At 46.9% G+C, this 25,331-nt stretch overlaps 1 protein-coding gene across 2 annotated transcripts in view; it reads right to left on the minus strand.

The window, feature by feature from the left end:
• Nucleotides 1-12,539: 12,539 nt before the first annotated feature.
• Nucleotides 12,540-25,331, minus strand: part of Slc28a3 (solute carrier family 28 member 3) — a 52,719-nt gene continuing 39,927 nt past the window's right edge. For both annotated transcript variants that reach the window (XM_048447676.3, XM_085699632.2), the window contains exons 13-18: nt 23,861-24,029; nt 22,875-23,072; nt 17,994-18,075; nt 17,348-17,446; nt 17,005-17,116; nt 12,540-14,654 (exon numbers count right to left, since the gene is read on the minus strand). In XM_048447676.3, coding sequence (XP_048303633.3) covers nt 14,525-14,654; nt 17,005-17,116; nt 17,348-17,446; nt 17,994-18,075; nt 22,875-23,072; nt 23,861-24,029 — 790 coding nt within the window. In that variant the 3' untranslated portion in view covers nt 12,540-14,524. The remainder of the gene's footprint in view (nt 14,655-17,004; nt 17,117-17,347; nt 17,447-17,993; nt 18,076-22,874; nt 23,073-23,860; nt 24,030-25,331) is intronic.

The raw sequence follows: 25,331 nt of genomic DNA on the forward strand, positions 1-25,331 counted from the left end.
CAGCACAAGCTGGCCCTGACATTTTCTCTCCTTGCTCCTAGTTTTCTGGTGGCTCTGGTAGAGCATTGTGACTTTCTGGACATAGTTAAGCAAAAGACTGAAATTAGTAACGCTTCCAACGAGATGGCAAAGTCCGAGATTCAGTCCTGAACTAATTTGCTGTGTCATTTTAGGCAAGTTTCTCAGCCCCCTTGGGACAATTTATTCTTTTTTTTTTTTTTTTTTAGAGAGCATTGAAATAGACAAGGTTGCAATGCGACTGTACAACAGTACACGCCTCTACAAGACCTTGTAGGAAAAGCTAGGGCGTTGTTTAAATCCTTTTGTGTTTAAATATTACTATTGCAGAGAAGGAGCAGGAGGAGGCGGCTCCCAAATGAGGGGCTGGAAGAAGTGGAATATATTTGAAGGCATTTCCCTCTTTCTAAGGAAACCTGATAGGAGTGTCCTAAGGATACCAGAGGGCGACTTTCACCTTTCAGAGTTTCTTGATCCCTTTGCACACTTGAAAACTGGAAATCACGCAGTTAGTCTCTGGTGTTGGAATGAGACCATAGCTGTATGTGACGGTCGGTAGTGTGTGCTCCACTGTCTTGAATACAAGCCATCAATTAGACAAAGGAATAAGATTTACAGGATTTTGGCATTAACTTCTTTTTGGGCTGATGTTGGCTGAAGTATTAGTTTGTCATTTGGTGTATCAGATGTCAATCAGGATCAAGACTGGAATAAAGGATGCTCTCCAGTGATGGTCGGTAAGACTGCCCTCACTGGGGACAGTCTGCCACCTTGTGGCCAGCTGTGGGCCTCAGCACTGCACGCTGTTGTCACTGTGCAGGCTGCCATTGGCTGAGCCCATCACCCACAAGCGGTGTGTGATGGGCATTTCCAGGTTTGAGGACGGCAGCATTTGTGACGGACTCTGCTTTGATCAGAGTGTCATACTGACTGTCCAGGGTTGGCACAGCGCCTGATCCAAGGAGCTCACTGAGTTTGGGGATGGCGGGAGCTGAAGCTAAATGTGGGAAGTCTTGTTTCAGGTAGCTTCAGAGCTGGAGACCCTTGCTCTTTCCTGACTCTTCGGCTTGACTTGACTTTTGGGAAGACCACCAAACTTCTGTCAGTCACAAATCATGTCTTACCATGGTTCTTGGTATCTGCCTGTGGCAGATGATTGAGACTTGATGCATTAAGTACAAGGCCACTTCGGTGACGGATAGTGGACCTGGGGTGTGAACCTTGGCAAGCGGACTCCTCCTCGTGAGATGATGCAAGGACTCTTACTCCAAGCTCACAGGAGGCAGCGTCAGACTCAGGATGATGACATAAAAGCAACTTCATAATGAAAGCATTTGCCCCCACGCAATTAAAAATATCAGTCTTCCAAAAACTGTAGATGCCTCGCCTCCCCCCCCCCGCCCGCCCGCTCCTGCAAAGCTCCTGACTCGGCAGGTGGCTTGGGGCGACAACATTTTGACAATCGCTGAACTAGCAGGTGCTAATAGCCCAAAGTGTCATATTTCAAAACGGAGTAAGCTTGGGGATGGTGTAGAAGCAGGCGTTTAAAAAAGACGGAGTTTTCTCTAAATACTTTATTTCCTAGGTTGCAGTGGAGTTCAGCACCCTCTTTTCTTCCTCACCAGGAGCTGATGTAGTGATTTGATGAGGTGCTTTGAGCATCGCAGCAGATCTGGCCTCCTGACATCCCAAGAACAATGGGCATGGAGAAAACATCCCTTCTCACCATGGCAACTGGTACAAACAAGTTCCTATCTATATGTTTCCAGGCTAGGGACTCTGTACAGAGCCTGCCTGTATCCTAGCAACGGGAGGATGCTACAGTTGACTTTGGTTTTTTAAATGCCCTGGAAACATCCCCCTCCCCCAAACTCCTTTCTTTCTGATGTTTTTCAGGTGCAAAGCTGTTGAAGTCGGAATCTGAAAGAAACAAGGTGGGAAGAGAGAACACAGGATATTAGGGATGTTGGGGACAGGTGTGTATAAGTTGGGCCAGCAGGAAGTGTGAAGCATTAATCTTAGGGAAGGGAGCGAATCATATTCACAGAGGCAGCTTGGGAAATAGATCAGGGGTGAATTACAAGTCCTTTACTCTATAGAATATCAAGATGTAAGGAAATTGAGTCATGCCTTGTCTTTGAATATAGAAGATAAGAGTTGTTGTTGCAACTCTGAACCCTGGGGCTGATACCCTGAAGTTCACTGAATGAATGCTTCTGGGAGCCCAACATTCTGAATTCACTTAGTCCCTAAGGTCGATTCTGTAAAACAGAGAAATGACAGACAGACAGATGGTAGATAGATGATAGACAGACAGATAGATGGTAGGTAGAGAAAAGACAGACAGATAGTTATATTATAGATAAATGACAGACAAGTAGATAGATTATGGATAAAATGCATCCAATTCTAATTAGAATGGAGATCCGTGGAAGAGAACACAAACACCCACAAAACTTCGACATGCGAAGCTTTATCATATGCTGAATGGCATGCCTATCTAATAGAGGTGTGGGTGAGGGATAGATGGAATGTTCTAGAAGGTGAGCTACCAATGACTCGTACACACACACACACAAAGAGATGCGTAACCTCACTTAACTAGAGGAAAGTAAATTAAAGCTGCAATACCGTTCTTTGGCATTTGGTAAAAAATCTTTAAAGCTCACTACAAGACCACACTGTTGATGGCTGGCGGGGATGCTACTTGATTACATCTCCATGGAGGGCAGCATCTTTTGAAACCATGAGCCACTGTGCTCTACATTTCAATGGCTCCATTTTCCACAGCATCTCCAAGAGGTGTACTCATCCCGGAGGATGCTCACGGTTCTCTAGACATCAGCAGAAAGGAATTCGTGTGTGTATCCAACAGGAAACTGTGGGAACTTGATACCCTTAGACAGCATAGACCCCGCTTTCTGAGAAGAGCCTGAGCCCAGATGTCCAGAAAGGCAGGAAATAGTGAGGCTGTGGATGACATAGATTCCAGGGGGCACATAACCTCCTGAGGTCAACTGACCAGGGAGCAAGCTGGGGTTCCTGGGTGATTGACAGGCTCTTCTCCTCCCTGTCAGAACTGCCAGTTGGTGATGAGATGGTAAGGCCTTTGCCCTGGAGTATCAGTCGGTCACCTTCTCAGGTGACAGGCTTTCTGCACAAAGCACAATTTAGAGTTGCAGGTCCCTCTTGACTTTTATAGTGGGAGGCAGCGCAAGTTCTGACCACCCCCTTACAGAGTGACGTGTGCAGAGGCTACTCACTGCAGCATTTTGTGTTGATTTTGTAGAAATAAAAAATGAATGTAATATAAACAAAGTCTACTGAATAAATCATAACGAAGACATATGGTATGTTCAAAATAATGGAAAAGGCCATTTTTCATTATTGAGAGATAATGAAAATTATCTTTCATTCGGAAAGAGCCCAGGATGCATTGTTAGAGGATCAAGCAAAGTTGAGAGACGGTACACACAGTTGATTGCCACAGGGGATCAGCTGGTCACCCTGCACACACAGTAAGCCATGGGGGTAGGACATAAAGTTCTTCCTTTTTCATTTGCTGGTGAAATTGCTAGCCTTCCTTGGACTGGATAAGTAGACACCCAATAATCAAGGACTTAGCTGCCCACTGCCCACCGGTGGGATCTCTGTGAGCTAGGGCTCCTTCATGCTGCACCGACTCTAAAGATTACAACCCCTTGAAGGTCTTTGTTTTATCATTACATTCATGTTGGCATTATAAGCACTGACTAAAGGCACAAGGAAACCCTGTTGGGTTCCAGTTCTAGAAAACGCTTCAGTCAGATGAAGGTAACCAGATGAAGGTTCGTCATCTCCCCAGTGGATTCTTACAAGTGGGCGAGTGGCGGAGATCCTTCATGATGAGCTAGCCGGTGAGATGGCTCAGTTGGTCGCAGAGCTTGTTCTGAAAGTCCAGGGACCCGAGTTTGGTTTCTGGAACCCACAGTGGAGAATTCCGCAAAGTTGCAGTCCCCTCTTTGCATATAGGCAGTGGCACATGTGTGCACGCATCAATCTATACATGTCATACGCATTCACACCCCCACACACACGATAAAGCTGATTGGAGGAGCAGGTGGAGACAGGGTCTCTCTACAAGCCCTTGCTGCCTGGAACTCACTTTGTAGACCAGACTGGCCCTTGAACTCACTGAGATTCACCTGCCTCTCCCTCCCGAGCTCAGATTAAAGGCATGCACCAACTCTGCCTGACTTGTTAATGTTTTTTAAAAATATTTATTTTTATGTGTATGAATGTTTGCCTGCATTTATGCATGTGTACCAGTCAGTGTCTGAGGAGGCCAGAAGAGGGTGTTGGACTCCTTGGAGCCAGAGTTACAGATGGATGTGAACCTCGATGTGGATACTGGAAATTGAACCTGGGTTCTTTGCAAGAGCAGCCAGTGCTCTTGACTGCTGAGCCGTCATCTCTCCAGCCCCAGGGTTATTAATATTTTCCAATAACAAAGCTGAGTAGTTCATAGTGAAGTACACCATGAAGCTTCTCTGCCAGTGTGACTGGAGTGGCAGAACACAGGGTGGGAAGTCCCCTCAGAGCCCAAAGCTCTGCCTGCCTTTCAGAGGCCCTCTCCCAGGTTTCTGTGAAGTAGCCCCTGACTACTGATGTCTGGGTGGTGTCTGCCCTACACACTGCACAGAAGCATTTGCATAAGCCTGAAACCTAATGTAAAGGGCCTTCTGGTATATCCCTTGTGTTGAAGGTAAGAAAGTATTTAAAGAAGTTCTTTTTTAGCTGGGTGGTGATGGCACATACCTTTAATCTCAGTACTTGGGAGGCAGAGGCAGGTGGATTTCTATGAGTTCAAGGCCAGACTGGTCTGATAGCTGTCCTGGAACTCCATAGTGAGACCTTGTCTTGAAAAACAAAAAAGAAAAAGAAAGAAAAGAAGGAAGAAAGGATGGAAGGAAGGAAGGAAGGAAGGAAGGCCATAACTATTTCCAGATGGGGGGCACATGCCTTGGATTCTAGCATTCAGGAGGCAGAAGCAAGGAGATCACTGTGAGTTCCAGGCCAGTCAGGGTATGTGGGGGGGGGGGGAGAGAGAGAGAGAGAGAGAGAGAGAGGGAGCTGGAGAGACCCTTAGGAGTTAAGAGCCCTGGTTACTCTTCCAGAGGCTAGGGTTCGCTTCCTAGCAACCCTTTGTAACTCTAGTCCCGGGGGATCTGATATCTTCTTCTACCTCTGTGGGTACCGTATACACATGGTGTCCAGACACACAGATTCAGGGAGAACACATAACAGTTTAGGAACATAAGAAAAAAAATTCATTTTCGTGTTATCTAGAGGATCAGAAAAGAGCCGAGCATCCTCCGCTCATTGTCCACTTTAAATAGAATCCTGATTGAATTCTTTCTGAATACTTGAGCAGCATCTGAGCAAACAAAACCCTGAGTATCCAGCTGCAGCCCCTGAGCACATCGCATTCTGCACTTCTCTCTAGCGGGAGGAGGACTCCGGAGTCTGTTACTATGGAAACAGTAGTCAAGTCACTCTGCGACAAAGGACCTCTCCTGGGTCTCAGCATATTGTTTTCTTCTGTTTGGTTAGGTAGCCATGGAAACGCGCGCCTTCTGGACAATCTGCTCTCCAAGGCTGACTCTGATGAAGGGGTGGAAGGAGATCAAGTGGTTCTCTACTCTTAGCGGCTCCTGCCAGGTGGGCCACAGGCTCTTATCTCCTCCCTCCTTCCTCCCTCCATCTTTCTCCTTTCTTTCTCATTCTTGCTGTCTCTATCTCCCTTCTCTTTTCATGGAGTCTCACTGTGTAGCCCAGGTTGGCTTCCACCTCAAGATCCTCCTGCTGCAGCCTCTCCGTGATGGGGTCCCAGGATTGTAGGTTGTGTTTGGCCAGATAATTTGAATGAGACAGACACATGTGTGATAAAACTGGCCCATCTTCCAGATAGGCAGGGGTAATTTTTTTAAATAACAGCCGAATAGTACGATTTTCAGCTGGCGGCGCTCTGCGACTCACAGGCTGCTGGGGGTGTGCTCTGTTGTGCGGGGTTCAGGATGCGGGCACAGCGGCTTTTCTCTAGCACTTCCGAACAACCTCTTTCACATTTCTTCTCCACCTCCACTACTATTCTTACACTGTATCCACATGAAGGCAAAAGCCAAATGATTTTTCTCAAACTTGTGGGAGACAGTTCCCACATCTCCTTCAGCATGAAGGAACTCTGTAGCATTCTGCCTTGGTCCTTTGGGAGGCTAGGCCTCGCTGGTTGTCTCAATTTGGTTTCTATTGCTGTGATAAAACACGGACTGAAAGCAGCCGGAGGAGGAAGGGTCTAATTTCACCTTACAGATGGACCACAATCCATCGCAGAAGGAAGCAAGGGCTAGGAGCCCAAGGTAGGCGCATGGAAGCAGGAGCTGATGCAGAGGCCATGGAGGCACGCTGCTGCAGGAGCTGATGCGGAGGCCATGGAGACACACTGCTGCAGGAGCTGATGCGGAGGCCATGGAGACACACTGCTGCAGGAGCTGCTGCAGAGGCCATGGAGGCACACTGCTGCAGGAGCAGCTGCAGGGACCATGGAGGCATGCTGCTTGCTGGCTCATTCTCCATGGCTCATCTAGTTTGCTTTCTTCTGCAGCCCAGAGCCACCAACGTAAGGGTGGCACTTTCCTCAGGGGACAGTCACACTCATATCAATCATTAGTCAAGAAAATGCCCACAGGATTGACTTATGGGTCAAGCTGATGGGAGCATTTTCTCAACAGAGGCTCCTCTTTGCAGGTGGTTCTGGTTTGTGTCCAGTGGATGACAGTGAACCAGCACACTGGCCTTCCTGATTGCCTCCTGAATCCAGAAATCTTTTAAATCTCTCAAAGAAACCATTAAGTTCAGAGGGTCTCCAAGTTTCTAACACCGGTTTCTGCCTTTTTGCTGTCACTCTGCTGACTGTGAAGGTCGTGGAACCCCCACCCGAGCTTGTATTTCCTTATCGTAGTTCATCATGAAAGGCCGTTAGGGAAGGAACTCAAACAGAACAGGAACCTGGAGGCAGGAGCGATGCCGAGATCATGGAGAGGTGCAGCTTGCTGGCTTTTACCCCTGACTTGCTCAGTCTGCTTTCTTATAGAACCCAGGACCACCCGCCTAGGGGTGGCCCCTCCCACAGTGGGCTGGGCCCTTCCACATCAATCACTAATTACAAAAGTGCCACATAGACTAGGCCACAGCTTGAGCTAATATCACTGTTGCTTTTTTGAGACGGTTTCACTGTGTAACCCTGGCTGTCCTGGAACTCACTCTGTAGATCAGGCTGGCCTCAAACTCAAAGAGATCCACCTGCCTCTGTCTCCTGAGTGCTGGCATTAAAGGTGTGCGCCACCACGCATGGCTCACAGCTTTCTCGTGGGAGGCATTTTCTCAGTTGAGGTCCCTTCTCTCAGATGATTGTAGTTTGTGTCAGGTGGACATAAACCAGCCAGCACAAGAGCTGCCCTTCCATTTTTGCAAAATGCATAGTAGTTTGGAAGGGCGACTTGATGGGAATTGATTTACTTCTCAGAGCTTCCTGAAACTCAGCATTGGCTACAACAACCAGGGCTGGAAGGACTCACGGCAAATGACTTGTATAATAAGGCCAGTGGGATGTTAAGGATAATATTCTTCCATCAGATGCTTGTATTGTCTTTAGAGCAGGAAATAGAATGAATAAATGTATTCATTTGCTTGGAGTTAAAACAAAATTAGTAGCAGCCCCTAAAAAGTAGCCTCTCGGAGGTCGAGAGGCAGATGACTCAGTGGTTAAAAGCGCCTGCTGTTCTTCCTGAGACCTGGGTTCAGCTCCTGGTACCCACACAGTGACTCACAGCTTTCTCTAATACAGATCCAGGAGACTCAGCGCTCTCCTCTGCCTTCTGTGGGCATCGAATATGCATGTGGTACCCATATATACATGTAGGCAGATGCTCATACAACACGAAAAAATAATCCAAATAGATCTTTAAGAAACACAGGAACTGACCTCTCTCAGGACCCACTGGTTCATTAGAACACAAGGCTGAGGAGAACTAGATTATCCCTCCTTAGCTCCCAGGCCCTGCTGAGTCGCAGTAATCTTTCCTGGTGGCCTGTCTTTGTTGGCTTTCAATACCTTCTTCACACTCATGCCTGATGGAATCATTTGGGAATTGGGACTCAGCCCCCTGGGCAGGGCACATCATTGCTGTTTAGAGTTCCCTGGCAGCCTAATTAAACTACAGAAATCTGAGAGCAATTAGGTGGGAATATTTGCAAAATGAATGCAGATTCGTGCTCTGCCTAGTTACAGGGACCCGTCACTCAGGTGTGTGGATATGCTGATTTTACCAACGGGGGAGGGGGAGAACAAAGAAAATGATGTGTATGTCACAACTCTGGTCTACTCTTGGCTGAGATGCTAAGGTCTCCCCAGGGACAGAGAGCTCATTTATAAAATTGGGAATCTCTCACATTTGGGACCATAATGCCATGTATGAAAAGACACTTTCATACAATGTAAAGACAAATTGAGGGAACGTTGGAGATTTAAAAAAAACACATTTTTGTTAATTCTCTGAAAATATCATGCATGTACCCAACGTATTTTCATTATACCTCCTTTTTATGATCCTCATCAGTTCTGGGTTCTTTGCTATTGAGACTGCACCTTCACCACTGGCCTCTCTCTGTGGTGCCCTCTGAGCCCTGGGAAAGGGTAGATATAAAGTTCTCATCTAAGGCTGAGCACTCCACAGACATTGATTTTCTGCACTCTGATTAGTTGTGAGTTTCTGCATTAGCCACTGTCCAATGCACAGAGGAAGTTCTCTGGTGAGGTCTGAGGGCTGCACTAATCTGTGGGCAGAGAAATGTGTACTTAGAAGGACACTTAGAAAATAGTAGGAGTAGAGTCACTCTTGGGGACTAGGAATCTCAGGGTCATGGACAGCACCAAGCAAATATTTTTAGCCATGAAACAGGCCTTCACTCAATTAAGAGAGCAGCTGATCACCCCCATAACCTTGTGTCACTACTGTATACAGGGGCGTCCTTTGCCACGGTCATCGTTGTAGCTTTCAGGGTTCAGTGAATAAAACTGTTAGTGATATTTCTCCCCCAGCGGCTTATATGGCGCCTTCTAGTAACACAAAAGCTAGCCAGCAGGGAGGAAGCTTCTCAGTCAGAACCAAGTGGACTCTCCATGTCCCGTGAGTAAAGTATTGAAGTTCCGGTGGACAATCAAAGACAGTGGGGGTTCTCCAGGACACCCCTAGCCAACAACCTTAAGGCAGGTGCTGTGCAATCATCTTTTTGTACATTGTGAAGACGCGTCGCTTGGAGTGGTTTAATAGAAAGATGAATGGCCAATAGCTAGGTGGGATTTTTGGAACAGAGAAAACACTGGGAAGAAGATGGTGGAGTCACCAGCTAGACATGGGCAGTGTACAATAAAGGTAATAAAGCCACAAGGCAAAAAGCAAATTAGTAGACATTAAGTTATAAGAGCCAGCTAGAAACAAACTTAAGCTATTGGCTGAGCTTTCATAATTAATAAGTCTCTGTGTCATTATTAGGGTGCCAGCGGTCTACAGGCAGGTATCCCATACCCCATGTTGGAATTTTTGTTTGACATCCTGTGGCTTTTGGCAACTTTTAGCTTGCAGAATTTTCCAAAGTAAATGTCCTAGTGTGGGCCAACTGAGGCCTGGGCCACCTGGGAGCACAGAATGGTGAGCAGGTGGAGAGAAAGATCTGTGAGAACCGGCGGCCACTGCTTCTGTGCCTACGGAAGCCAGAGAAAATCAAATGGCCCCAAACACCTCCCTGAGCGGTTTCCCGAGGAGGAGGCAGCCGTGAGCTGATAGTTAAAAACCATTAGTTTCTATTATCTGGAGACTCAGCATGCTCCTGGGTATGTGAATTTACGTTTTAGTTTTAAATTTTATGCAATCTAAATACAGATAAAGCATTTCTGGTAAAATTTCAGTACCTCGTTTGAGGTAGACACACTGGATCCTAAAGACTTCACTTGATAAGGGAATATAAAACATCTTCTTGAAACACTTTTAAATTTATCTTATGCTTTACTGCTTTTTTTTTTTTTTAAAAAAAACCATGATGACTATTTGGGAATCTTAACTTACACATTATTTGATTGTATCCCACTCCTTTTTAGGGAGAGTCTTACTGTAGTTTAGGCTGGTCTAGAAGTGTGTATTGAAAATTCTAGACTGGTCTTGAAATTGGGGCGATTCTTCCGTCCCAGTGTACTGGGAATAGAGTCATGGACCACCATACACAAATGGTAGTGTTTTCTAGGAGACAGCGCTGCCGGAAGGATAGAAACACTGATTGGTAAAGAAAATGTTCACATGCTATTCAAAGTAGCAAACAAAAGTGTGGTGTGGTGTTATTTTGTTTGTGCTATAGCAGATAAAGCTTACCTGAGGGTCAGAGCGTGGAGTGAACCACCACTTAGCCACAGGGGCCAGGCGGTGGTGGCTCACACCTTTACCCCCCATACTTGGGAGTTACAGGTCTTTATTCCCAGCAGTAGGGAGGTGGAGACAGGAAGCAATATGACCAGGTGGAGAGAGGACTAGAAGGCAGGAGGAGTGAGGAGCTCATGGCACTCAGGCTGAGGACTTCATAGATGTGAAAACTAGTGACTGGCTGCTCTGCTTCTTTGATCTTTCAGCTTTCACCCCCTAATATCTGACTCCGTTTTATTATTATTATTATATTATTATTATTATTATTACTAAGACCAATTAGAATTTGCGCTACATTGTGGCACTGGGAATGACCAGCACAGGGATAAACATATTTACTAGACAGGAACTGATACGTATTTTAACAAAAAATATACATAGTGGTCAGAAACAGGGCAAGCACTCAAAATGTGTAAATTTGCCCAAGAACAAATTTACCTTCTTAAAATGTGACCTGGTCATAACATGGTCCAGCTTGGAAGGGGAGGTGGGTATCAAGGCCCACCTTAGTGTGAAATCCTATCCCTAACCACGGAACTACTGGCCATTGCTAGCTGCTGGGAGGGGGAGAGCCAGTTTTTTGATGAGAGCGTGGCCCCTGCTGGGTTGACCATGTCCCAGTGGAAGACCGTTCATGGAGGGCTACTGGGGTAGCATGTTTATAAACAACAACAAACCCCCGACGCCCCCCACAAACTTGGGTGGGAAGGAAGGGGAGTGGATCTGGGAAAAGTTGGGGGAAAGGAGATGAATGTAATCAAAACACATTGAAAAAATTCTCAAACAACCTATATATATATATATATATATATATATATATATATATATATATATAGTGTGTCTTAAGAGCTAAGCATGACAGCCACACCTTTAATCCCAGCAGACAGGAGGCAGAGACTGGCAGACCTCCAATGAGGCCAGCCTGGTCTACATAGTGACGTCCAGGCCAGGGAGAACTCCATAGTGACCGTGGCCGCTTTACCAGGTGATCTAACTTGGTTCTGTTTACACGGCCTGGGGGCAGCAGAGAGTGTCCACCACCTTTCGGCCCTGTCACAGGCTGCGAACCAAGCCTTCAACCCACAGACCTTTGGGAAGTACTCAAGATCTGAACTCTGGGGACGTCTAACTCCATCACCTCCTTGGGGATATTATCTCACTTACAGAGTGCCACACCTTAAAAAAAGGGAGAAGGAAGAGCTAAAGCCAGAACTCTACACCGAAAGGTGTAGGAATATTCCAGGTATTTCACCAGCTGTAAAGAGGAAGTGGGATGTAGCCTGCAAATGCTCGGTCTTTGGGGTCACCCACTCCCTTCATGCTTCTGTATGTTTGTATCAACGAGAAGCAAGGTGCATATACCAGTCAGTTACCAGTGACCTCTTTGACTCTGCTGGCCAGAGAGAGTGGAGAGAAAGATGCTTAGTTATGTCTATATAAAACTATTACATATGCTAGGTTTTTCTCTTCCAGTTTTGAACACAATAATTGTTTTCATCACAAATGTCCATTTTTACAAACTCAGGAGGAAAACCTGTTGACAAACACAGAGGCAATTGATTTCCCTGAAGCAAGCCAGTAGGCTCAGAGAAGAGTTAAACATTCAAGGAACTACAATGACCAAAAACAAAATTAAAAAAAAAATAGCTTGACAGACAGGCACACTAGAAGCAGCCAAGAGGTTCTCTTAGTGGTTCTCAGGAAGAAAAACATACTAGAGAAAAAAAAAATCAGTGCGTTAGCAAACATCAGAAAGAAGACAATAGCTACGGCAGACAAAAACAACGCAGGAATAATTGCCACTCGTGATGTTGGACCGTAGGCTGCAATGAAACCTTAAGGCTTACAAAGGCATGCGAACGGATTTTCCTAAAAGTCTGAAGATTGGGACTGATGTAAATAATAAAAAACCAGAACTATCTTGACCTTTTAGCTTCAGGAATAAAATGTCCTTTGGATTAGCAACTCCTCCTTCCATTCCACCAAACATAAAGCAAAAACCACAAATAATTCTATTTACATGTAGATTATTTTAAAAATCGCTCCTGTGCATGCTCAGAAGGGAGACAGAATCAGTCAATCAATCATTTAAGGTGCTGCATCACCCTTTCCCGGCGACTCTCTCCCTCTGGAGTCCCCGTGTGACTCAGAGGTGTTGAGGTTTTCCTTGGCGTAGTGTCTGCACTGCTCTGCTGACTTCTCCCGAACACTGAGTTCAGAAAGCACGTGTGATGCCTTGCTGATTGATGGGAGAATCGATGAAAGGCATTCCCGTCTCAGTCAGCATTGATTTCCCTTCGTGGTTGGTCTTTACAGGCCTTTCTGACTGAGGAGTAATGTTTTACAATCTTGTCACCAAGAACATAACAAAATTGCACATTAAATAATTTGCAGGCCTGTAAATACAGTCTACCCAAGGACAGAGACATGGATATCAGGCACTTTGGTAGTCCACTGTATTATTTCTTTAAAGTGGTTCTCTTCCCGTGACAGGACAATTCATTTGTGGCCACAGATACCATGAGTGCCACAGGTCTTTGGCTCACAGCATATTGTAAAAAGGAAGGGTGCTATAACCTTGCAGAAGTCTGTTGTTGTTGCTTGGAGACACGGTCTTGCTAGGTACCCTATGCTGGTTTGGAACTCATAATCTTCCTGTCTCCATTCCCAAGTGCTGGGATTACAGGAGTGGGCCAAATCTGGCTCCCAGCAGAAGTTTTAGGAGGTGTCATGTTGTTTCTAAGGTCAGTGAGCCCCCCCATAGGGGCTGCTTCTTTGGTCTGGATACTAGAAATGGACACATAGATTAAGTCCAAATTCAGCAATTCAGAGACTCCTAATTGATAAATGTGCTGAGAATTAGTGACTACTGAGTGCTCATCCAAAAGCCAGGCATTTCTACAAACTCCCTCAAGACACAGGAGTAACACACAAGGGTGGGGAGTTGGTGAGAGCCAGGCAATGGGACGATCACAGTGAAATACTGTCTTCTGGACACGCCTCGGGCCTGCCTTCCCGAGCTTTAATACAGATATGGTTACTTGCAGAAGATCAAGTCAACATCCCAGCAGGCAGCGCGAGACTCAGTGAGTTACAGAGCAAAGAGAGGACACGCAGGGGAGACGGGTCATGATGAGCGATGTCTGAGAGGAGAGGGAAGGGAGACTGGGAGCTGGGGCTAGGCATGATCAAGATACAGTATATGCATGTGTAAAACTGTCAAAGAACAAGTAAGAGATATTCTTAAGAAAATACAATACTAACTTAAAGAGGATGCGGTCTGACTGCTTACAAGTTACTGAAGTTCATGAGACTCCAGTCCTGAAACTGAGCCTTTCACACATAGGAGAAAAAGATTTGTGAGATGTTAAAGTCTGGGGGAGGAATGGTAGCAAAGGTTTCCGTAAGCTGATGGCTTAGAAGTCTCTGAAGTTTATGGACTTAGATTTGGTTCCACATGGCCTCCATGATCCTCTGAAGGACTCTTGATTTAAGGAGAGGGTAACCCATGAGTGGGTCATTGCAGATTGGCCCTCCTTCCTGTGAGAGTCAAACTGAAGGTATTTCAGAGAGCATTGAGTGAAGGCGGGATGGCCTTCCCTGAGATGAGTTTAAATCCTATCACTCTGAAATACTTAGAGCACTATAACAGGTATGACCGAGTCACGGTCCAGCTTTTGGGAGCTACCGCATAGATGCTCACACACACATATTTTCTCATGAAATCCTTGAAAACAGAACATTATTTGGACTGGCGATCACACACCACGGTTTGGGACGTCATCATAGGAGCTCTCCATGGGAAGAGGGTGGGCTGAGAAGGGAGGAAGCAGGACACACTGTCGCTAGAAGGACGCACGCCAGACTTTCTTCCTTCTTTGCCATCAAAGCTGAGTCCCTGCTGGAGTCATCCACCTGGAGCAAGGCTTGCTGTCCCTTCCAGAGCAGAAAACCCAGTGTCTGCATCCAGAATCCCACTGGATGCATGGCTGAGCTCATGGTGTGGCAGGAGGGACCCAACTGCAGTTCACTGCCGGTGGCTTCAGCAGCTCGCAGCAGCTCTTCACGGTATAGAGGCTGAAGTTTCCTCCTGGGACGACCTCATCTGGTCCCTTGAGGACCGTGCTGGGGGAAGCAGAATGAAACCGTTAGCTGGGTCTCAGAAGGACACAGGAGGGGAGTAGACAGTGATGCATTGAAAATGGTAAGGACAGGGGGCCGGTTTCCTCGTTCCCAGGCTGGATAGGATGGGTTAAGGCAGAGATTCCCAAGGGTTAGTTACTTTTGGTTCTCAAACTCTGGGTGGCCTTGAGGACTCCCCCTATTTATCTCAGAATAGCAATGATGGGGTAGCGTCAATTCTTATAAAAACAAACAAACACTTGTAGAGGCCTGGAGAGAAGAGTAAGAAATTAAGAGCACTGGCTGTTCCTCTGGAAGACTCTGGGTCAGTTCCCACATGTCAGCTCCCAACTCTAACTCCAGCCCTGGGAGAATCTGATGCCCTCTTCTGGCCTCCATGGGCCCTGCATACGCACAGTGCAAAGACACAGGTGCAGCTACTCATACACATCAAACCAAAACTTCAAAAAAATCTAAGATTGCTTGTACATTAATAAGAATGTAGTCAACACTGGTTTTGCAAATCAAAACTGCAGAGGGTGGAGGTGGATGGTGTGGGTCTCTGGGAGCCTAGCCTCTCATTCACCTGTGCGCTTTAGCAAGTTGTCAGGGCCACCTGGATGCAGTTGAAAATGAGGCCGTAAAAGGAAAAAAAAAAAAACCAGTAGGTAATGAGTTAGAAAATAGCAATCTTGAGGTCACCTAGACCTGATTCCATCCCAAAGAATCAGGCTCTGCCATAAGTCCTGTGTCCCTGCTCATTTTGCAAATGGAAATTAGTGGCAGGCAAAGGAATAGTGATGCAGCACTGCTGCACCGCCTTGAGCTTTAAATGCCGTGTGAGAGGAGAGCCACAGAGAGAAGGTGTTGCGCAGGCTGAGGCACCGGGGCTCTGTTGCGCAGGCTGAGGCAGCAGGCTCTGTTGCTATCTGCAGAAGAAAGGCAACTCCTGGCGAGGCATGGCTGAGTTTACAGATTTCTTTCTTTAGTTCTTCTCATCTGCTCTGCCACACATTCTCTGTGGTCCCAAGAGTGAGATCTGGTCCTATCTCTGCCCCCGGCTGGAGACAGGTCATTTTTAAACTGCCTAGAAGATCCTGACATCTCCATCTAGTTAGAAGGTTTCTGTAGAGAAGAAATTATGGCCCTCCCCTTTAAGAACTAACCTAGACAGGGCTGCCAATCATCCAGACAAGAAAATACTCCTCAGGAAAGGACTTTAAACAATAGCATATATATATACAGTTTATCCAAAAATGAGGGTTGGCCATTGTCTACTCTCACCCCTTGAGGCTGCTCCGCGTCACTCTGGAATAAATATTACACTCTGGGTACCTCATCCAAATTCGTTCAACTGAGATCACTAGGACTGGGGACCTGAGGTGAGGCCAGAGTGAGATCCTAGCAGCAGTAATCCAGGACATTGGCTTTGGGGACAGGCCTGAAGTTCCTGTCTTGATAACGCTGGAAATAATACTGCTCGACTAGACACAGACTCCCTAAGACTTCAAATGCACAGGAAAAGTGTGGTTGTGCCAAACTGACATGATGACCGCAAGGCTCAAAACTTACATTGGGGACTGCAAGGTTCAAGTGAGTTTGTTCACACAAAGCGCACCGTGCACAGGGGTACATACTACACACTTGTGAGCAGCCTAGAGGTGTTTTACTTTCTATTTGTCTAGTCTTCTCTGAAAAAGCAAGATCCAAGGTTGTTAGAAATAGCGAGAGTTTTCTCATGTGACAATTGAAATGAGAGGCAGCTAGGAAAACACATGGATGTGGTCTTTATGCTGGGACTACAGTATGGCTGTTCGCTCCAAAAACAGCATGATCACACAATCTGCCTTTCTGCCCATCGTCATGGAGCGTGGCCCAGTAGTCATGGCAACCAAATAAATACAGTAATATCACGATAGTTAGGTCGATAGTCTCAGTAAGAGAGCCGTTAGCATTTCCTCTAAGAAGATGGGTGAGGAAGGTCAAAAGGCCTTCACCTGGAATTTATCTACGACTTCCACCTCTCAACTGTATGCGACCTTGGGAGATGCTGGACTCTGCAGCTCGTGGAAGGCCAACTGAAAGTGGGGATCTCCACGACAGCCTCAGTAAGTCATCACCCATACTGGCGTGAGAGTTCGCATTGATACTACCATTTGGGGGCCTCCCACACTTCTATAAGGAAACCTAATAGACTCACCAGTTCACCAAGCATGGCCTTGAGGAACTGTCCACTTTTGTCTGTTGTTGAGCCCTATCTGGGGTGAACGGATATTTGTCCACACCTCCCTCAGGAAAAGGCACACGATAGAGTTGATCATTACTTAGAAAGTGTAGGAATAATAGAAGGTACCTGCTCAACAGACTTTGGCAACAAGACACCACTTCGGTTGTGTTGCTGAGCAAGTTGGTGCTCTCCAGAACGTGATGGCAGTTGATGTCTGTGGGGGTGCTAGAGAGTATGCCTGGAAAGGAACAGAGTGCCATTTATTGTCGTAATTTAGCAAAATCCCAGAACCCTCCTTCTGTTCTCGGCTTCTCCACTCCATCCCACGCGCTTCACTTTACAGTGTGTGTAGCCCAGTTCCGATTCTCAGCTTCCTGGGGCAGCATATGCTGTATGTGCAGCCTGGAAGCCTGCCTCCCGGAACCCTCCATCCTATGGGCGCCCGGGACACGAAGGACGGGAGCCCTACCTGCGATGCAGGCTGTCATAAAGCAGGCAGCGGTCCCTGCGATCAGGGCTCTCACGGCTCCAGAGGCAATGTCGCGCTTCCTGCACGGAGCTATGGATGCTGGAAGAGAAAGAGACGTCATTGGAGAGCAGGTCGATTTAGAAACCCAGATTTGTAGCTTCTGATCATGCTTTAGTGACTGGATTCAGGTCAACTAAAAAGAAACAAGTCAGGAAATTATCCAAAGGGCCCACAGGACACTGAGAACGAGGCAATGTCAATGTTACCGGGAAGAAACAGACAACAAGATGGTGTCTAGCTGCTATTACCATCTATGCCAATGCCCACGGTGGACTTCAGTAATAAATGGCACCATCTTCTACAGTGAGCTCCCATGGGTCCCCAAGTTCCCTTCAGATGGCTGTTATACTCTACGAGCCTTGGTAAACACGTGACTGATGGTATTGGCTTGGGAGAAGCATCTGTATGCTTGAACATATTTATCTTGAATACTAGAGTGTGCATAGGAAAACTAGTCCAGAGCAGAGATAAACATAGGTCCCAGGGGGCTTCACAGCTGAAGAGCCATTTTTCTGACAGAACACTAGAGAGCAGGACAGACTTGTGAAGGCCACAGCTGTGGTGGAAGAATATTCTTTTCACTTACTAAGTCCGCCGATCACTATTCCCAGGGAACCAAAATTGGCAAAGCCACAGAGGGCGTAAGTCGCAATGGTCTCAGAACGAATCTGTAAGCAAGCATAAACACTGATGTGTACATGATCTGACCACCCTTCAGAAATCGGCTACAGGAGCAATGCTGACAAATGCACACAATGCGAACTGTCAGGTAACCCCTGATGGTTTCCTTGTGCTCCTCACCTCTGAGGGAGAGCGGAAAGAAGGGTGTAGGCTCAAGCAACACTGACAACAGGCTGGGGACTAGGGGTCTTGACATCTAGAAAAGCTACTTCCTGCTCATTAATAACTTCTAATGTTCCGTATGACTTGGTTACCTGCCCCATTGTAGAAGGCACAGTACTAGTTGGTGGAGATAGGAAGTGGGTTTCAGAAAATATTTACACTGAGTATGTGCTGGCAAAGGACCTACTTGGAATATATAAAGAGCTGCTACAGTTCAACAAGAAGACTACTGTCCAAGTTTTGGAAGCGTTGCTACAAAAGATATGCAAATGGGCAATAAGCATATGGAGCCATGGGGAGGAGCCAACCACTGCATGGAGAGCCAAAATAAATCCTCTTTAAGTGGCTTTATTTTAGGTATTTTGTCAGTTACTGAAAGATCTAATTTTAAAAAGCAGAGACTGCTTATACTAAGTTTGTCAGGATGTAAAACGTCTGGGCTGCTTATGTGTTGCGTTAGGAGAGTCACACAATGTGCCAGCTCTCCTGGTGAACCAGTGGCATCTCATCCAGGTGACACACGCTGCCTGAATAGCCCTAGAGAAGAAAATATAATGTATATAATGTATGATGTATCCAAAGGGCCCACAGATTCCTGAAAACATGGCCACGCCAGTGGTTACAAGGAAGCGCCCCTCAATGAGACGGTGTCACACTCAACCGTCACCGTCTCTTTCTACACCGTGGGAGATATAAAAAAGCAGGCCACAGGAAGACTGCTCACGAATGTTTGTGCACCTTCATTCACGGAAGCTTCACACTGAGAGAAACTCAGATGTTCTTCACCAGAGGGATGTATAGATAATTATAAATACCCACAAAATAGAATATTGCTCTGCCAGAAAAGGAAGTCATATCACGATGAACGGCGTGGATGCCAACACAGTCTGTTTATTCAAACCCACAAACGTGGTTGCTCGTGGTTTGGATCTTGACTGTTCCTCAGAGGCTCGTGCTGATGGCTTGGTCCAGTGCAGCAGTGGTTAGAGGCGGGATCTTTGGGAGATATTTGACTGATGAGGGCTCTGACTTTACGAGTTGGATTGCTCCCTTCCTGGAGTAAAAGCTTGCTGGGTTTGGAGGAAGGGGCTTGTTGTGATACTGAGCCTTTTATTTTGATTCCTGACCTACATGATGCACATTGGCCAGAAAGCAACCACGGTACAACCTCTAAACCTTCTGGTCTATCTCAGCCATTTTGTCACAGTAGTGAAAACTGATTAATACAGTTATCTACGGTGAACAACAACAAAAAAAGATCCTTAGTTGCCAGTAGGTCTTCAGGGGGGTGTTGTCTTTTAATGGCCACAAGGGAAGTTAATTAATTAATCAGCAAACTGGAACTCTGAGCTGTCACAGGATCTCCTGTGATAGTCTGGCCACGCTGTGTGCCTGCCTTTGCTCAGAGAACCCCAGGAGAATGTCAGGTTTCCCATTTCGAAATTAAGAGTGAACAGCTTTTCCTGGGGCAACGGGAAGACAGAGTGAGTTAGCGAAAGGGAGCGTGTGGGGCTGGCTCTGTTCCTACTCAAGGCTGCAAGGTCTGATGACTGTCTCTCAGGGTGAAGGACCAAGCACAGAAGTTTCTGCACATTGTTGAGCCACTGCTTCTCGGGAGCACACGGCTTCTCCTGAGCACACCGCTTCCCCGGAGCACACGGCTTCTCCTGAGCACACCGCTTCCCTGGAGCACACTGCTTCTCGGGAGCACACGGCTTCTCCTGAGCACACGGCTTCTCCTGAGCACACCGCTTCCCCGGAGCACACTGCTTCTCGGGAGCACACAGCTTCTCCGGAGCACACTGCTTCTCGGGAGCACACGGCTTCTCCTGAGCACACCGCTTCCCCGGAGCACACGGCTTCTATGGAGCACACTGATTCTGTGGAAGACACTGTTTCTTCTGTTACACACCGCTTCTGTGGAGCACACCGCTTCTGTGGAGCACATCCACCCTGGCAAAGGCACTGCTGAGGTCAAGCTGAGAACTGCTCTGAGCTATTCCACATCATACAACAGTGGGTTTCCAGGCTAAGCCTTGTCCTGGAAGACTCCACTTCATAAACAATGTTTGACTCCATAATGAGTGCGAATACAGGATGACTACACCCAGTGCACACTCGGAACAGCACTGTCTACCTGAACCATCAACGAGACCGGACTGATAAGCCACTTACCCTAAAAGTAAAAGTGGTGCCACCTATACACTTGTCAGAGCAAGTATGGCAAATGGATGCACCAACCTCACACCAGCATCCAGGTCTGAGAGGCCCCTGGACAGCAGATCGAGGAAAAGGTGCAGCACCCTGCTTCAGACCCCATAGGAGACATCTCACGCTTCAGCAGCCCCCACTAGCCTGCTCTGGTAGGAACCTGGCAGAGGTGTGTGCAGACGACGCTGTGTAGGGTTTTACCAGTAGAAAAGGAGGCTGGGACGATGCCACTTTCTTTTGCTCCCAAACGTAAATGATTATACAATGGAACGAGATAGGCCGTACTGAGAAGATAATGGTCTGCTGTGTGTGAGCCAAGATGCTCAGAAATTTGGGGTAACTGCTTTTCCCACTGCGACCTACAATAGCAGAGGCCGCTGAGCTGTTTTCACATGTACCCTGCGTGCCTGCCTTTGGCTGGGCTCACTCCCAAATGGAATCATTTCTACAGCTGGGGCTCCGCCTTTCCAACAAGCTTTTCAGAGAACCCATTAGTACTGCCAGAACTGGCAGCTTGCTTTGCTCATTAACAAAAGCGCTTTCTCCTGACAACAGGGAAGTAGCAAACATGTCGGTTAATTTAGCCTATTGTTTACTCTGGGCAGGGAAACAAACCGCTTCAGACGGCAGCCAAACAATGAGGATGGCTGTCCGCATCCTGCTGCTGGCTGACCAGAAAAATGAACAGTGAGGACAGAAGACCCATGAGCCCCACTCCTACCATATTCGGGGGCACAGCGACCCTGACCACAAAGTCATTCTCGTGAGGATGCCCTGGGGAGGTGACTCCGCTTATATAACCCTTATGTTTGGTTTCTGGGAGTCCAGGGATGAGGTGGAGGTCTCTGGGTGAGCATCTCAATACTGGGCGATAGGCTTTAATGCCAGGGACGTTCACTCCACAAGGTGTTGTTCCAGAAAGAGACTGCGTAGTTAGAAATGTTCATTTCTCCGTTTTTTTTTTAATGTGATGATTCTCATCTTTGGAAGGAAATAAATTGAACATTCATCTTCATCCAAGTTAAGTTCCACACTCCATCAAAGCCCAAGAAGATGAGAGCCTGTTTGCATGATTACTGGGTGACTGACCCATGGTTTCCACTCGCAGACGGAAGTATTTTATCTCCCCTCCTCCCTTTTGTAGCAGCCATTGCACCTCATTATCTTTTGAGGTTGATGAGGCACAGGGCATGTAGTCAGTTTCTCCAAAGCCACGGTGTTGAAGGGGCCTTCACAGTCAGCCATCAGCTCCAAGAAGGTAAGTCCTGCTCCCAAAGACCTTGGTGCTGAAGGCGGGAGGTTAGAATCTTCAGGAGGTGTGACAGCTAACTTTGTTGACACACGCTTACTTGGGAAGAGGGACCCTCAACTGGAGAACTGCCTCTATCGGTTGACCTTCGGCATGTTTGTGGGGTGTTTTCTTCATTGCTGACTGAGGTGGGAAGGCTTGGCCCCTTGTGGGCAGTAGTGGGCCTGACCGGTATAAAAAGATGCTGAATGTGAGCCTGGGAGCAGCCAGGAAACAGTGCTCCTCCATAGTCTCTGCCTCCAGGGTCCTTTCCTTGGCTTCTCTCAGTGATGAACTTTCCGGAAGCGCAACCTTCTCTTTTCCCAAGTTGCTTTCATCGTGTTTATCACAGCAAGAGAAGCACAGACGAGGACAGGAAGTTAGGCCCAGGAAAGGGAGTTAGGTCGCTGGGCCACACTCTTGATGGGGATATTGGGACTCTGTCCCTTCCTCTCTCTTTACCTCCCAGTTGCTTTGTGGTGAGCAGTCCCCCTGCTCTATGCTCCCACCTTGATGAGCTACTTTGTACAGTAGAGCAACAAGGTCAGAGGATCACAAGTCGAAACCTCGGAAACTGAACCCAGAGGAGCCTGGCTAATCCAAGCTGCCGGCCTTGGATGTCACAAGGGTGACAAGCAGAGGCCTGTGGTGTCCTCCCACTTGAGCACAGAGAGCACTGGACCAATCTGTGCACTAATACCTGTCCCAGCCCATATGACCCTAGGATTGTTTTTGAAAAAAGTAAAATTTATGCCCTGGCATAAGCTGTAACATGCATGGGCAGCCCTTATATGGCGGTTCTGTTGAACTTGTCCATTCTTCATGTTGGATTTCATGGTCTAAGTTGGTGAGGATGACTGACCAGGACTCTTCCTCAAGAGGGTAGCAAATCTCATTACAGATGTGCTTATAGTCTTTAAATTCCCTCCCCCCTCTCCTTCCCTTCTTCCCTTTCTTTCTCCACACATATATCACATGGTCAAGATAACCTGACTGAAAATTATGCTGTGCTCATTATGAGTGCTGAGACCAAGTTCTTAGATTGTTCCGTTCTGCTGTCGCTCAAGTTCCCAACAGACAGAGCAACAGTCGCGATGTATTTATGTGATCAAGAATCATACATACCGACATATATTGCTGTACGCCATTCACAAATTTGGGTCCAGCTGCTTTTCTCAAATTGATCATTTTTGAGAGATGGTCATAAGCCACAAATTCATTGAAGAACGTCTTGTAGCCTATGAGTTTGGCGACCATAAAGCTGTCTTGCCAGTCGACTCCCATCATGAAGGAAAAGGGCATGAAGATGTAGGAACAGAGGAGCTGCAAGAGACAGGTGTTGGCACTAAGTGGTTTGCCTCTAACTCTGCCACCCCATCCCCTGCAGTGACTGGATTGTTCCTGCCTCTTCTGGGCAAAGGAACCCCTTACATTTAGCTGTCCTTTATGTATCAGGAGCATATGGATGGTCCTCAAAAAACTGGTGTCAAGACTTGATTCTATGTAGTGGTGTTAATGGATGCACAGCCCTTAAAATCAATGAGCGTCTTTCTTAGATATTGCATTAGCTCTCTGTGGAATGCGCTAATTTGAGAGAACATTTGTTTGAAGAGGGTCAGCTCCTTGGTCCCCCCTTTTCATTTTCTCTGTCATGTGTAGACATGGTAGATTTTCAGCTTTCAGAATGGCAAGATAAACAATTCTTTTTTCCTGATAAGCTTCTCAATCAAGTGTTCTGTTACAGCATAGAAAACAGACTGAAGCAAAAACTGGGTTAGAACTGGGTCATTGGAAATAGCACGTATTCTGGGGAGGTCTGCAGAGAATGACTGCTCTGGGGAAGGAGGGTGACAGAAGACAGCACAGGGTGAGACGACAGGTGTGTGTGTGTGTGTGTGATGGGGTGTGTCCAGAGTGTGTGAGAGAGCACGACATAGTTGGTTAGGAAAGGCTGCTGCCCTTTCATGACTTGGTTTTGGGACCAGGGCTCCCTCTGTAGCTCACACTGGCCTTGAACTCATGGCCTCCTAAGTGATGGAATTAAAGATGAGCCACCATACCTGGCTTCAAAACTCAAGGATGTTCAGAGACAAAACATGACAGAGTCATACCTCAAAACTCAACTGTGGGTAGTCGAACATGTTTCCAAACCAGGACAGGGCTGAGTTCACAAAAGACAGCAAGGCCAGGAAGGCGATCAGATTCACGGCGATGTTTGCCACCAGGGGGATGGATGAGGATGCGCCCTGTGTTGCTGCCTCCAGGAAATTTCTTGAATCGCTTTGTTGAAAAGTGGGAATTCCAGAATTACCATGGAGTATCTCTGAATGGATGCTCCAGCACAGCCACCGCCCAATCACAGTGGCCAGGCCTGAGGTGAACCCCTAGACGCAGGCCTTGGTCAAAGCCCTCAGGCTCTTACAGTCTCAAAATCACCGTGGGGCTCAGGACTGTTACCCTCAGTGTGGATGTGGACGCCACTGCTGCATCACCCTTTCTTGGTGGTGGAGATTGAATCCTGGGCTCTGTGCATGCTAAGTATCATACCCATTATGGCCTCAAACCCAACAGTGCTTTGTATATTTTATTTTTAAAGATTTATTTATTATGTAGACAGTATTCTGCCTGCATATATCCCTACAGGTCAGAAGAGGGCACCATATCTCATTACAGATGGTTGTGAGCCATCATGTAGTTGCTGGGAATTGAACTCAGGACCTTTGGAAGAGCAGCCAGTGCTCTTTAACCTCTGAGCCATCTCTCCAGCCCCCAATAGTGCTTTCTAACTTGGGGACATTTATAATAAAAACCTAGAGGTGACAAAATTGTTTAAGTTTAAAAACTATTTATCAAAAGTAATTACCAGGGAGTATTTATAGACTCTCCTGGCTCTAAAAACTAGCAGTTGAAAGAAAGCCCGTATCTCTGCCACTTCCTTTACGACTGGATCACTTTAACCCCAGCACTCGGGAGACAGAAGTAGGTGGATCTCTGTGAGTTTGAGGCCAGCAGGGTCTACAGAGCTAGTTCCAGGACAGACAAGATTATTCACAGAAACCCTGTCTTGAATCCCCTCAACAGACTGAATCCCACTGTGGGCTCTTCTCTGATCTCCTGTTAACCCTTGTAATCTCAGAAGTCTACCCTTAAATCTACCCACCTCCCCCACTATACTGTTCACCTATATGACTGTCTCCTTACACAGCATGCCTTATGTAATAACCATGCAAATCTTCCCGGTTCTGACTCTAAATGGAGCCTACAGGGGGCTCTTCCTCATCCCATTATCTAGACCAGAAGTGTCTCCTATTTTGGTGTTTGGGATAGTTGCCTTATCCATAACAGGGAGTCTTGTGGGACGAGGGTAAGGCTTAAAATGTAACTTTATTGACCAATATTTCTGTACCCTCTGGGGATCATAGGTCTCCAAGTCTGTATGGTGAGTGGCTTTACCTGCTGAGCCCTCCCGCAAGCCCTATACAATGTTTTTAATAACCTGTCTATAAAACAAAGCCGAGCGGCATGAATTTTCCACTTGTGGCATTGTGTGACTTAGTAAGATACTTAGAAACGTCTTAGCTC

The sequence above is a fragment of the Myodes glareolus genome, chromosome 14, assembly GCF_982192425.1.
Source record: "Myodes glareolus chromosome 14, mMyoGla1.1, whole genome shotgun sequence".
NCBI classification, from domain to species: Eukaryota; Metazoa; Chordata; class Mammalia; order Rodentia; family Cricetidae; genus Myodes; species Myodes glareolus.